The 13,917-nt window shown below is 44.5% G+C and overlaps 5 protein-coding genes across 5 annotated transcripts; 3 read left to right on the top strand and 2 right to left on the bottom strand.

The window, feature by feature from the left end:
* Window positions 1–559: 559 nt before the first annotated feature.
* Window positions 560–888, top strand: PHALS_02533 (uncharacterized protein; the record flags this gene model as incomplete). The annotated part of the gene is made up of 3 exons (XM_024716931.1): window positions 560–566; window positions 633–678; window positions 729–888. The coding sequence occupies 3 exons, from the start codon at window positions 560–562 to the stop codon at window positions 886–888; spliced, it is 213 nt and encodes a 70-aa protein (XP_024582480.1).
* A 1,222-nt stretch (window positions 889–2,110) lies between these two features.
* Window positions 2,111–5,895, bottom strand: PHALS_02532 (hypothetical protein F441_05699; the record flags this gene model as incomplete). The annotated part of the gene is made up of 7 exons (XM_024716930.1): window positions 2,111–2,451; window positions 2,524–2,720; window positions 2,810–2,915; window positions 2,983–3,231; window positions 3,298–4,480; window positions 4,544–4,609; window positions 4,846–5,895. The coding sequence occupies 7 exons, from the start codon at window positions 5,893–5,895 to the stop codon at window positions 2,111–2,113; spliced, it is 3,192 nt and encodes a 1,063-aa protein (XP_024582479.1).
* Window positions 5,896–8,081: 2,186 nt separating this feature from the next.
* Window positions 8,082–10,334, top strand: PHALS_02531 (spermatogenesis-associated protein 5; the record flags this gene model as incomplete). The annotated part of the gene is made up of 1 exon (XM_024716929.1): window positions 8,082–10,334. One exon carries the CDS (start codon window positions 8,082–8,084, stop codon window positions 10,332–10,334), a length of 2,253 nt encoding a protein of 750 aa, XP_024582478.1.
* Window positions 10,335–11,094: 760 nt separating this feature from the next.
* Window positions 11,095–11,804, top strand: PHALS_02530 (uncharacterized protein; the record flags this gene model as incomplete). Its single annotated transcript, XM_024716928.1, has 3 exons — window positions 11,095–11,282; window positions 11,367–11,472; window positions 11,562–11,804. 3 exons carry the CDS (start codon window positions 11,095–11,097, stop codon window positions 11,802–11,804), a joined length of 537 nt encoding a protein of 178 aa, XP_024582477.1.
* A 1,403-nt stretch (window positions 11,805–13,207) lies between these two features.
* Window positions 13,208–13,446, bottom strand: PHALS_02529 (uncharacterized protein; the record flags this gene model as incomplete). Its single annotated transcript, XM_024716927.1, has 2 exons — window positions 13,208–13,342; window positions 13,423–13,446. 2 exons carry the CDS (start codon window positions 13,444–13,446, stop codon window positions 13,208–13,210), a joined length of 159 nt encoding a protein of 52 aa, XP_024582476.1.
* Window positions 13,447–13,917: the final 471 nt, after the last annotated feature.

The raw sequence follows: 13,917 nt of genomic DNA, 5'->3' as shown, positions 1-13,917 counted from the left end.
TCATCGCCATCATCAAATGCGGGGGGGGGGCTATCTGATACTGACATTGCGTTGTCGGTGTCGACCGGTCGCCCGCCGCTAAGAGACTTGGATGCCCGGATTGACTGGCGTAAGGATGATTTAAGAGAGCTGGTAGCCAAATCCTTAGATGGTCCTAGTCTAGGCTTACCATCAGAAGACATGGTCTTCAATAGCTCGGCTGCTATTTTCGCTGCCTCTTGTTCAAGGCGTTGCCGGATGGATGGGGGGTCACACGATTGTGACGTGCCACCTTGTGGTTAATAAAGCATGAACGGAGGGTAACCATGCCATCATCCGAGGATGCGAGAAAAAATTCCCGTAAAGGCTCGTTTGGTGATGGAACCAAAATTTTAGGAGCCTGATCTTGCGCGAAATATACTGTGCGTACGCGAGAAGGCAGACCGTTGCGCATGTATGTCGGTAGAATACATGTGGGAGGTGCGCCATGCGAGTCAAACCAGTCGAAAATAGTACGATCAGTGACTTCGTCTGGAATTCGAACTCAATCCACATAGTAACGAGAACCGTATTTAGAGAAATGGAAAGTTCGTATTGGGGGATGCGCAGATAAATCGGACTCCTGCGTTAGGAATTATAACAAAATTCTGTAGAAGACGTGCTTGGCACGCGTCGTTCCAAATTTGGAGTCGGTCGCCAGTTCGTCCAGCAAATCCGCCTGATGTTTCTTGCGGATCACTGTGGGGCAGGGTATCCACGTACGGTGTAGTTCTGATAGCGCAACTGGTGTGGGGACCAGTTGAAGCGCATTGCATCGCAGTGCATCGATGTTTGGCGAAGCGAGCCCAGCTTCGCTGGCAGCAAGAAGCGAATCCGTTGGAACTTGGCGTGGAAAATATGTACGAGTAGTCACTAGGCATTTTTTTTCAAAGTAGTGTAGTATGTAGTTTTTTTCCTTGAACTATGGAGTGCTTACTAAAAGCAGAAAGCTGAAAACTCTGTTAGAGTATTCGCGGGTGACTGACTGCAGTCAAAGTGCAAACTCAAATTCTGAGGGACTTTTACCGCACAGATTTGCGAGAGTTTAACTGTAAGCCACGCAACGTAGAGTGCACCTTAATACACGACGTATCGCGGCTGCAGTCCTAATTCTAGATAATTAAGCCCGTAAACCCCTTGAGATGTAGTTCTTAAGTCCTCTCAATCTGAATGCTATATGCACTTAGATATCAGGATACGGGGGTAATAGTCCAGGAAAAAGGCGCGATTTCCTCAGTAGAGTAGTAGCGAGGGGGGGCTGAAGCACAGCGTGCAGAGCGCAAGTTAAACAGCAAAAATCGCAAGGGTAGAGCTGAGGAATCGAGGCGAGGTCGGCACGACGAACGAGTCGAAGTGGCGGAAGGCGAAGACTGACTGTGGGTGCGTTTGTGGACGATGTACAGACTGGTCTGAACACTGTCGCAAGAATGGCTCTTTTCTGAACACTTGTGTAGAAGAAAGCAAATTGAGAACTAGAGACTCAGCTAGGAGTGATAAAGACCAGATGATTTGCATGAATTGGGTCGATCTTGTATAGGGGATGTTTCTTCGCATGAATGTGCCAGCATTTAAGTAAGCTTGTAAAAATACAAGTAAGTTGCCGCGTGTAAAAGAGTGAAAGTTCCTCATCAGCAAACGGCCATGTCTTTTAAATGGAGGTGAAACCATTGCTTTCTTAATATTGGATAATATGACAGTCATTTAAAGTTAGTTTAAATATGTTTAATATCATAATAAGTAAGTGCTCCGCTTATCATTTTGTCGCACTTGAAATGTTGTCCTACTTTAAAAATTTACAAGTCCCTGGAAACAACACGAATTGAAATTTGATCTTGATGGTGATGGAGTGAAAGTGAAAAACTTTGTAGTTTATTGTGAAATATTGCATTTGAACAGCAGCTGAAACACACGAAAATTTTTCACATGTTAACAATAGGAGACTAATTTATATTTTTCTGAGTTCCAAAAACCAGGTTGAAAGAGAACAATACAACGACATATGAGCGACAACGAGAAAATCTCGAAGCTGAAGTATAAACATCAGTATCACGCAATCGCGTTATTATTTTTACTCGTTTCCATAAAGCTGCATTTATTTGCTTGCAGGATCATTAGCGATGCGGTCGAGATGCACTAAATCCAAAACTTGTCGAACATTACCCGAAGATGACAGCCAGTCCTTGAACTTGAGCTGGATCACCATCTCCATCGTACGCTTTTTTGTCAGATCGAACTCATCGCTAGTCACTAACTGACGCAAAGACTCCACCGTCTCATGGTGCTTTTTCACTGTGGCAGCATACTCGGAGGGAATCGGAAATGGTCGTTCGGCAGAGCCCGCACCTACTGCAAACTTTACAGGAACGCACACTTCGCGAAAGGTCTCGGGCACCTGAAGAGAAACAGGAGCTGCGTCTGTGTCCGACATACTGTCTACCATGCCGAGAAACAAAATGAGCCTAAGTACCAAAATGCTGGATAAAAAGCATGTTTCAAATTTTGTACCCTTGTCGCTATCCAGGTCCAGAAAATTGTTCCAGCTGCCTTGTGACTCCGCATGAAACAAAAATGGAGCTGTAGAAAGCTGCTGTTTTAAGCCAGAAAACTTTGTATTGTACGGTCCTAGAACCACGCCAACATTTTCGCCACTGACAATCATCGGAAGCAGCGTGTATACATTAAGTCGGGCGTCCAAGCAATTGCTTTACAATAAAATCACACAGGTAACACATCACTTTAACCATATCAGGCTGCTCAATACGCTTTGAATGGAGAGGTAACACTTTCCTACCTGATGCGAATTAGACCAGAAAGTGAAGTAACCTGCACATTTTCACATCGCTCCATCGTTAGGATTCCTGTGTTCGGTGCTGTAATTATTCGGCAGTTCTTGCAAGCTGAAATCGTCACATTTGTGTAAATCAAACAAGCACAAAAGTTAAGGATCACTTTGAACTTAGTCACCGTAGAAGTTAGCGAGTAATGAGTACAAAAGATTGAAAGGATATCGAATAAGTCCCAGTAGGTAAATATAAGAGTCTTGACAGGAAAATATCATGACATCCGGTCGCTGACCACTGTCTTCGAAAACCGCGAACTCTTCGGCACGCTTGATCACAGTAGCTTTAATGAGTTGTGACAAAACAATAGACCGACCCGTTGTCCCTTCATCTGGAGCAGGTCCCTCAGCACTTCCATCCAGTGAGAAGTCATCTTCAAGCAAAGAAAAACATTCATCAGTACAATTTAATGGTGAGCTCAAAAATAGAAGTGCCTAACCATTTAGTGAAAAAGCAGGGGGTGAATGTGCTGAAACATTAGTTTGAGCTGCTGAGGGATAAGGTTTTGAGAACCCTACAGGCGGATACAATTTCTCGTTTAGCGACAAGTGAGTTTTGTAAAATCGGCACAATTTAGCTCCATTTTCCACTTGTGGTGGATATTCGTGAGCTGTATCAGCCGTAACATCGGCCCTACATGACTGTTCCCACATCGGATAACACGAACTCAGCTTGAGATTTTTGTCGACAAGACTGACATCTCCCAAACATAGTAAAAAACCCAGAAGATCAATTTGATCTGCACTCATGACTGTCGGAGACTCATCTTTAAGGTCAACCGATGGATAAAGCAGTCCAAATAAATCTTCCAGCTTCTCACGCACAAAAGATAGATAATATGAATCGGCAGTCGAACGGTCTGCCATACCCACCGTGTGTGGGGATTGTGGAGGTGGTGGACTGGTGCAGCCTCGAATTGATGGAGATCCATTAGCGCTTAGAATCGGTGACTTTGTAGCTGTCGCTGCAGCCACAGCGCCCGCTGCTTCCAATGCCGCAGCTGCTGCTAAACTCTCGGCATGTCCGCGATACCACACTGCATTAAATGAATCCAACGAGTACTTTGTCCTCCACGAATGCGGCTTGACTGTCTGTATAAAAAGAAAGATGGCTACCTTGTACACAGGTACCTCTTCTCGCTCAAAACACTGTTCACTATCTAGTGGTACCGTAGCATCAATCACCTCTTTCTTTACGTGAATCATACGATGAAATTGTACCAAAAGCAGCCAAAAGGCTTTGTAATCCTGCTCTCTCCACTGAAATACGTTCTCCACCGCATCTTTCCACACCGCAAACGTGATATAGCTAAAGTTGTCACTCTCTGTGAAACATCCTTCTACATCGAGCATAACAGCATCATCTATAGATGCCACGTCCGCAGGATCTCGATTAGCTGCCTGAAGCTTGTTATGCAGCACGTTAAGAGCCTTTTTGACATTGTTAAGCGTCAACGAGGCCGCGTATTTGGACGGTATCGGCACAATCCCAAGTTCAAACAGTTCAAGACGAAGCCAGATACGTGGCATTTTGTCACGTCGCTTTCTTTTCTTTGCCGGAGGTGCGGAATTGAACTCAGGGATGTCGCGGCCGCTGATGGCTTTCCTTGTCTCTGCTGGCGTCTGCGTGACGGAATTAGCATCACAAAGTTTCACGACCATCAACTTTCTCAGGCTTTTTCGCACCTTCGTGGTAAGTGTGGCCCTAATTCCCGACAGACTCGAGGTCGCAGGCTGGGGGGTCTCCGGTAGCTACTTTCGAGGAAGGCAACAAACCTAGTACCAGTTGATATTTTAAACAATATAAAGTTTAAAGTAACATGATTCAGTGTGATGGAGAAAGAAAAGATTACGATCAAATCCTTTCAATTTCGTTATTGATTGATTAAAGCAAACTATCGAAAGTCACGAGTGCATCGACGGGTGCGCTTAAAGACTGTGTGTGCTAAAAGCGACTGCTCTTGCGTGAGATGAAACGTTGCTTCTACTTGATTCGACATTTGTAATAGCCGTGTAAAAATTGAAGTCCGATACTGTTCCGACTCAATATCGTCATGGTAAAGCGAGGAAGATGCAGTTGACGTAGTCGAACGTGAACTGCATCTTGACGCATCGGTGGGTTCCTTGTCAAGTGACACGTATCGACTGCATTTCTTTCCAATTGAGTTAAGCACGTCTCGATCCTCACCCAGTATCTCATCTTCTTCGTCAGAAATTGATACTTTCTCCAATGAAGCGCAGATGTCGCTGCGTCTACTAACGTCTTGCATCTGCGCTGTGATTTTTAAAGTAAAAGCCGTTAAAGAACGATCGCTGCCTGGTATATCCACTTCTTCGGCGTCATCGACTTTGCAAAAAGCGGCATTCTTGTCTGCCATGCGCTGTCCAGCTACACTAAAAGCTCCAGATTTCGCTCGTAATTCCTCGATAGACGTTGCATCCATTTGTGCAATGCATACGCGACAAAATTCAGCTCGCATTAAGTGTGAGCTTGATGTTGTGTCTCGTGCGAGAACATTCTCTTTCAGTCGACATTTCTTGCAAACATATTGAAAGTGACAGCCTGCACACTTTTGTAGACTTTCAAAGAACAGTGGACTATTTCGACATACGTCGCAACATTTGCGAGTAGATCGTCGTTTCCAGTGTCCAGGAGGTGCGACAGCCATCATTTCTGCCAGTTTTTTGGCTCGAGTGCACTCCATCGCATTTGTAATCTCCATCAGCAAATCTAAGACTGCTGGCATTGCAAAGTATGATAGTGCAGCATTGTCTATCTTGCCCTGCATGTAGACACTAACCAAATCATTCTCGAGTTCCTCGAAAACGTAGCACAATGACGCTTGCAAACGTTTATGCGTGGCTTTTTCTGGATACTCTGGTATATCCACTGACTGCATGACATGGTATGCCATCCGGTTTCCTGATGTATGACGCACCATTCCCATCTTGTCAAAGTAGCAAAAATCTCGATTACTTGCTACGGACAATTTAATGGTCGTCCACTTGATGCCAGTAAAAGCGTAAGATTCACACATTGTTTGCCGTTGAACATTGTAAAGCACTGCGCTTTCTGCTAATTTTGGACATTTGATGGCATTCATCAAGAGCATTTCCTCTGTATTTTGACAATAGATTCCCTCCATGATATCGTCGAAACTGCCACGCAGAATTCCAACACAAAGTACAGGAACTTGCCTTGTACGTGTGAGCTGACGATCTCGAAATAATTGGACACCAGATCGTGACCGAAGGCATTTCCATTTTGCCTGATTAATATGTTGTTGTTGCATTTGATAGGCTGCGATGGTTTCGGATAACGCTTTCTCAGCTTGATCGTGATAATGATCCAGTTGAGGCAGCCCTAAATCAACTACAGGGAGTTCTGCCCGACGACTGCGGAGCGACATAGAGAGCGTGGCTACCCCTAAACGATGCAGTGAGCGCTGTGAAACGCGAGAGCGACTTGTACCTTGTCTTTGCTTGTGTTGAGCCATCTTAAGAGAGAATTCGAAAATGCCGGAGCTGTTCGTGTTCTTAAGGGAAGTACCACTTAAAAATGCAACGGTTGGATTGCCAAGAGGTTTGCCTGTATGGTGACATCTGAAGTCTAGTCAGACGAAGCATCATGACGACCTGAGAAAGCCCTGCACTAATACCAAGTTCTACGGCGTGAGTATCGTGTGGTCTGAGAGTTGCCCCGAGATTTACTGGAACTTTTTCTGGAAAGTAATTGTTTTCCTTGATATAAAAGCGAAGATTTCCAAGTCCTAAAAAACTTAAGTAAGCTATTCGTTATACTTGCCTTGTTAATGTGCATTGTATCAGAGCAAAAATACGACAGATTTTATATGTTAGGTACTAACTGTGTGTGGTAAAACCTAAGGCTGTCCATTAAAATTATTGTCTTTGGTCTTGTATGACTAACGCGCTGTTAAGTCTACATGTAAAAAAAACGCACCTTACAATAATTAAATTATTGCAATGTTTTTAACGACATTGTGCTTTGAAAAAAAAGAAGCTGTTTTATCAATGGCAAAGATGGACAAACTAGCTCATCTCCAGCATCAGGGTAGCCGAGGTTGATTCTTCTTTTCTGTCATAAAAAACAGAAGTACAGGATTTATCGATCCACGGATTCGCGATTTATTTCAAAGACTCGATGCGATCACAGAATTAAATGTTTTGTAAGCAAGACCAGTTCTCGCTTTTTTCAAGCAATTGTTTCTCTTGCTTTAATGGACACACAACCTCCCGTTTTCTCAGGCACATTACAAGTGCGAAAGTGTCGTCTTCTCTGGTTCGTATAATTTCTTCACTTTTTATAGCCCTCTTACACCCTCATATTGTATAGGTCGAAGACACCGGTTCAGTTGACGTACCATCGCCTAGACTATCGCCAAGCTCTGCCAGTGTTGCTGATACGACGGTCAAAGATTCTTGGCGGCGAGATTCGCATTCCTCTCGATCCATGCATCCATCCTGTTAGATTATTGCCAGTGACTAAGCAGATGACATGCAGACTAGAATTTACACTGAAGTATGGCTGGCACACAAAGCAAATTTGGTTCCGAGCACCTGATGCTCAGGTGTATCAACAATGGACAAGTCTTGTGAAAGCAGCGTTGGAGTCTGGACGTAAACCTCTTGCCACTTGTGACCTCCTAAGGACAGGTGGAAGACCACAAGCAGATTATGAGTGTTCAAGTCCTGCGTCAACCATTAACAGTAGCAGAAACGGAACCGCAAAGGCAGACAACACCATTGAAAACAAAGTGTTTGAAGAAACTCAAAACGTTCATCACCATTTCAATCAGAATATTGAAGACCAAAAATTATCTAACGAGCTTTTGTTCGTGTCGGATCATCTCAAATATCCGTCAGATACATTGAGGACTCAAGACGTCGACATTACTATTTTGACCTCTGCAGCCGAAGGAAGCTGCAACTGTGAGAATTCTCGATACGTCCAACCAATAAAAGGCAAGAATCGACTTTGGCAAGTTCTTCAAACGTGCTTTCAATTTCTCACCGATTGGTCAGGGATCACTCACGAACTCTTTCTCCAAGCTAGTGTTTTCTATTTTTTGAAGTGACATATCAAGTAAAATAAATTCTTTTTATCTGTTGAGCATACAATTTCTATGTATATGTTAAGTAAAATATCCGTGTAATTCCTTCATGACAAGCATTATTTATGTCTCCATTTCAATCATTGGAAAGAATGGAAGGGCAAGTGCAATTTGTACGCGCCGGCGCTCGATCGGCCCGTACGGTATCAAAAGTATATTTAAATCCTCGTGACATGAAATGCTATAATTTCGAATCTGGCGTCTACGTGGTGCTTCACGCTTGTACTGAAAACGAATCTTCTAAACTTTTAATGTGCGGCATGGCATGGCCAATGGATAAAATCAAGCGTCGAGGTGTCGGTCTGGATTTTATGTGGGAGGCAACAATAGGCGAGCGACAAGCTAAAACAGTGAATGTACAACTATATCTAGCTCGTAGTACTGTAGCCAAGAGTGTGGAACTGCAGTTGGTGTCCCGAGGGTCGAGCCACAAGCAAAAGCTGTCGGACAAGGAACGTACGCTGCTGACGCACTGCATCGTAGCCATGATTGATGGGGCGCTAGTACATCAAGATGCGCTTATTTCATTGCCTATTCATGGTGTAAACACTGTTTTTCGAATTCAAAAAGTGGATGGAGAGACGGAACACAATGAAAGAATTGTCAAGATTGCTGCTTCCAAGACAGCGCTGACAGTGATGTGGGACGAAAAACAAGCGGTATTAACTAGAGAAAGTCTTACAAGTTCTACGAAGAATACACACGACGGATTTGCAGACATTGGCGGATTAAAAGAAGAACTGAAACTTATTCGTGAAGTCATCGAGCAACCGCTGAAAAATCCAGAGATTTTTGAAAGATATGGCATGCCTACTCCAAAAGGAGTTTTACTGTACGGACCGCCTGGAACGGGCAAAACTTTAATTGCAAGGGTCTTGGCAAAACAATTAAATGCACGAGTATTCACGATAAATGGGCCAGAAGTTGTCAGTAAGTTTGTCGGTGAGAGCGAGGCAAATTTAAGGGCCGTGTTTGCACAAGCCACTAGAGAGGCGCCGTCACTTGTGTTTATCGATGAAGTAGACGCCATTTGTCCGAAACGTGATTCACGCGTGGGTGATATGGAGCGTCGACTAGTGGCAACGTTACTCACTTTAATGGACGGATTAAGCGGATCACGCCAGGTTGTGGTTTTGGCTGCTACAAATAGACCCAATGCTCTTGACCCTGCCGTCAGACGACCTGGAAGATTTGATAGAGAAGTCGAGATTGGCATTCCGAAAGCTAACGATCGCTTGGAGATTTTACGTGTGGCTCTAAGAAAGTTACCCCATAAACTTACAAACTCAGAGCTGCAAGAGTTGAGCTCAAGTGCTCATGGATACGTTGGGGCTGATCTTAGCGCTCTTTGCAAGGAGGCAGCACTTTTTGCGCTCCATCGTGCATTTGCGAGTGCTGCAATATCAACTGAAGCTGTTTTGTCAGAGGATTGGTCTTTCCCAAGCTTCGAAGTGACATTCAGTGATTTGAAAGTAGCTATGCGAAGCATTCGACCTAGTGCTTTACGTGAAATTTCTGTCGAAGTTCCTCGCGTTTTATGGAGCGATATTGGTGGGCAAAGCACACTTAAGCAAGCTCTACGTGAGGCGGTGGAGTGGCCGCTTCAGCATCCAGAGGCTTTCACACGTATGGGTATTCGACCTCCGAAAGGAGTGCTATTATATGGTCCACCTGGCTGCAGTAAAACCTTGGCAGCGAAGGCGTTAGCGACAGAGAGTAGCATGAACTTTATTGCTATCAAAGGCCCGGAACTTTTTAGCAAGTGGGTCGGCGAATCCGAACAACAAGTGCGTGACGTTTTCCGTAAAGCTCGCGCAGCTTCACCAACTGTGGTCTTCTTTGATGAAATTGATGCACTTGCTAGTACACGTGGAGCAAATGGCAGCAGCGGTGCATCGGACCGTGTCTTGAGTCAATTACTAACGGAACTGGACGGTTTAGAGCCATTAAAGCGCGTTTTGGTGGTAGCCGCAACAAATCGCCCCGATTTATTGGATCCGGCTTTAATGCGACCAGGACGTATTGATCGTGCATTGTACGTGTCTCCACCTGACATTTCAGCTCGCGAGCAAATCCTTGAGATCCACACTCGTAAAATACCACTAGCATTAGACGTGAGCCTGAAAGAGTTGGCAATTGCCACTGCCCGGTTTTCTGGTGCAGAACTTCAAGCTTTGTGTCGAGAAGCTGCTTTTAAAGCAATTGAGGAAGACCATGCCGCCGTTCATGTTGCAAAAAGGCACTTTGTTCATGCTTTGTCAATTGTGACACCGCAGATCGATGACCAGATGCTGGCCTTCTTCGAACACTTTCGTGACGGCAAGCAGGCAAAGTTTAGCATTTAGGAGTCCTAAAACTAGAATTAAAACCTTAGTATTGATTATTGTTACGCGGTCATTTGTAATTTATTTGGAACATTTCTTACATAGGAAATTTTCTGCTCAAAGCTGTGCTTCATCTTTGACCTAATATTTGGCTAATCCTCGTCTCGGCCGCTAATTGTACCAGCATACCTACCAGTACTCAATTTGCCTTCTTCTGTGCAAGTGCACAAGAAAAGGCCACCCTTGCGACCGCGTTCAAGCCCTGTTTGTTCGCCGTATCCACATCAGTCTTGAGTTCGGCTACTTCGAGTTCATTTTCTTACTCGTCGCTGCCTCACGCCAAGACCCTTGAGTTCTTGCCTCCCTGCTTCAAGTTCGCGGTAATAACAGCCCAACGCACTGCGCATTGCGCCCAATTTCGATTGGCTTTCCCTCTTGCGTTTGCCCTACCCTATGTCGCGCCTCTACCCAGATTTTCTAATCGTTTCCTGATATATTTTTCGGACTGCATCCAAGTGAGAGGACGAAAGAATCATTAGAAAGGGGTTCACGATTTTTAGATTCTTCGGCGAGCCACAGCAGCTACACTACGCCGTGAATTGAGGAACTCTTTGCGTTGCGCAGGCTTTCAATTTGAGACTCTCTTATCTTTGTTTCGTAAATCTATCAAAGTTTAAGCTTTCACCATGACCGTAGACAGCCACCCGCGCAGTTGTTGATTGAGATTAAATTTCATCTTACTTTTATCACGACAAAAAATCAAAAACATGTATACTACAAGATGCCTAAGGTACCGACCCCCGGAAGAATGCTTTACCCGCGCCAAGTGCCAACAGACTCACTGCTTGCTGCAAGCGAAGCTGACTTAGCGTTATCGTATCTCGATGCTTTACGCACTTACGCGCTAGAACTGACTTCCAACCCCGCGGCACCTACAGAAATCTATATAATGTGGACCCCTGCATTACCGTAATCTGTAAGAGACATCCGGCAAATTTGTTGAGCGAGGTTGCAACAGACTCGCAACCTCAAGTATTGAAAGACGCGCGCCAGGCTCTTCTACTTACCCAGCGCGGATGTACGTTTCACTAGTGCCTCACATGACAAGGCAACGGAACTAAGTCAAGTCACTTATTCCGCGTTTGGCTCGACCAATCAAGTTCGCAACGTTTGGCTCTCGTTTTTATTTAGATCTGGCTCATCTTCCCGCTGGAGTCACCGAGCTCATAGTTTTTGATTGGTTTGCAGCTCGCAATGCGCCTCCCAAATGTGTACTGTCAACTTTCGTACGTCATGGCCTGTCATCACGCGACCGATCCTCCTACACACAACAGGAACACGACAGACTTAGCAGAACAAACTCCTAAAACACTCACTGGATTTCTCAAAAACGAAAAATTAATTAGTGATGAGCCTCCTACACACAATGGGAACACGACAGACTTTGCTGAACAAAAACACTCACGGGATCCCTCAAAAACGAAAAATTAATTAGTGATGTCAACGTGGGATGAAAATTTTCACGTCATAGCTCCTACCGTTTATCACGATTTACTCAAGGCTTTCGTATTCATTGGAGAGGTCTCACGTTGTCTTGTCAAGTTGACAATTCCGCTATTAGCGGATAAGGTGGTTCACTGAATATGAACGGGCAAATTAAGCCTCGCCAGTCTCACTTCTAAGATCTGTTATCACGCTACCGGACTTTGCACTAGACGAGACCACGATATGAACTCCACAATCTCTCGAGTCTAACAGCTACTTCATCACTCATGGGACGCTAATATCTTCACCGCAAACAATTGACCACAAACCAACTTCGCAGCTTCTCATAGACATATGCCAATCGGAACAATCACTTGCTATTCATCCCTGTGCAATTCATCAACGTCACTTTGAAGAAGTGTGACAAATCTATAAACGGAATTCGTTATCAAAATTTGACGCAGTTATACATCACGCCGAACAATCTCTTAAACATTTCTTTCGTGCCCCTGCTGCATCACCTTTGCAGTTGAACATTTCCTTGGTTGGCACACTTGAGGTATTATCAGGGAACTTCCGACCAAACTAAACACCCATCGGTCTTACTGTGGAACAACATTTCAATCTAACTCCTGAGACCTGGCAGCCGAATATCAAGGTTATCACGCCGATCAACTCTGTGACATTCTTCAGCACCTTTCCCGGAGGCTGGACGCAACCCACACTGCTATACTTGTCACACCTCATACGGCTAATGCAGCGGGGCTGCCGTAGCCCTTTGCTTAGAAAAAGCTAAGCTAAGGTCACCGACCTTACGTTATTTATAAGTACCAATACGAGTGTAGCGGATCGCAATCCGCTCCCTCCAAGAGTACTTAAATCCTTAGCCAAGGAAAGACGCTTTTCTGTTCAAAAGTTGAAACTCTATCTGGATGTTTCAGTTGTGACAGAGCCGCTAATATCTAAATCATTAGGTTTTACTAATTAGTATAGTAGTACCTAGTTGATATAGTAAAACCTGACTAATATGCATTACACAGGCAGTCCTGCCACGTAGTGGCTTCTTCTTACGGAGTCGCCACACCATTGTGTGATTACACCAACTTATGTAATATATACCTACGTACTGTCACACCATCTTGTGTTACCCACCCTATCACAAAAGGGTACGTGTAACCCCGTTACAACTAACGATTTCTACTATGCCATCAAAATACCTCACTATATAAAGCCGGGACCAGATGGCTTGCTGGCGTGATACTCGCGAATGGGCCTTGGCAGTAAAATTGGTTTAAGCTGCCCGATTCGGGAAAGGGCGTATGACGAAATTTCAATGCCGCGCCTACATTTCTGTCTAATTAAAAAAGATCCCCGGTCGGATCCCAATTATTACCACCCACTATATTTGCTTAAGCAGGACACAACGTTTGACCCCAAGGCGCAAGCGTTTCGTCTGCACCAAGTGTCACCCACTTTGTTGAGAGCGGATCATTACATTTTCGTTCCTGGTCGAGATATTTGACATGCATTTTAAATTTCTGGATCTGCAAGCACATTACGTAAAAAAACTCTTTTTATCCTGCCGAGCCATTTAAATGACAAGCTGTAGATATCGTGCATTAACGATTTTTAAGTCAACTTTCGGCATTGTGTCCACACCTTTTTACCGACACTTTGGTCCAAATTCAACCACTGGTTCTTGACCTCATTTCTTTAGTTTTGGTGCTGGCGTCCGACAAGATGACTAATCTTCTTTGTGCTTTTCTTGAGCCGCCTCAGGACCCAGAATGAGACATCCTTCATCAATCTTCGAGGCTCCAAACACCATTTTATCAGTTTTGCTGATGACGTTACAGGTTTGGTCAATTATCTTCGTTATGTATTGGCATCTCTTGGTCGAGTGCAAGCTTTTTGCAGCGTTACTGAATATTGTTAAATCGGTACAAAAACGATAGTATTTCCATACCGACCATGGTGTCAAGCTGGTCTCTTCAAGACCACCTTCCCAATTGTGAGATTCATGTATTAAGAAACGGTAAATACAGTACTCTTCTAGGCATGGCTGCGGGCGTTTTAGATAACTTACCGTCGCTCACTTAAGCAGCACATGCTACGCTCT

The sequence above is a fragment of the Plasmopara halstedii genome (assembly GCF_900000015.1).
Source record: "Plasmopara halstedii genome assembly, contig: Scaffold_2049, whole genome shotgun sequence".
NCBI classification, from domain to species: domain Eukaryota; phylum Oomycota; class Peronosporomycetes; order Peronosporales; family Peronosporaceae; genus Plasmopara; species Plasmopara halstedii.
The sequence above is the reverse complement of the archived record's forward strand: the minus strand, read 5'-3'. Positions and strand labels throughout refer to the sequence as shown.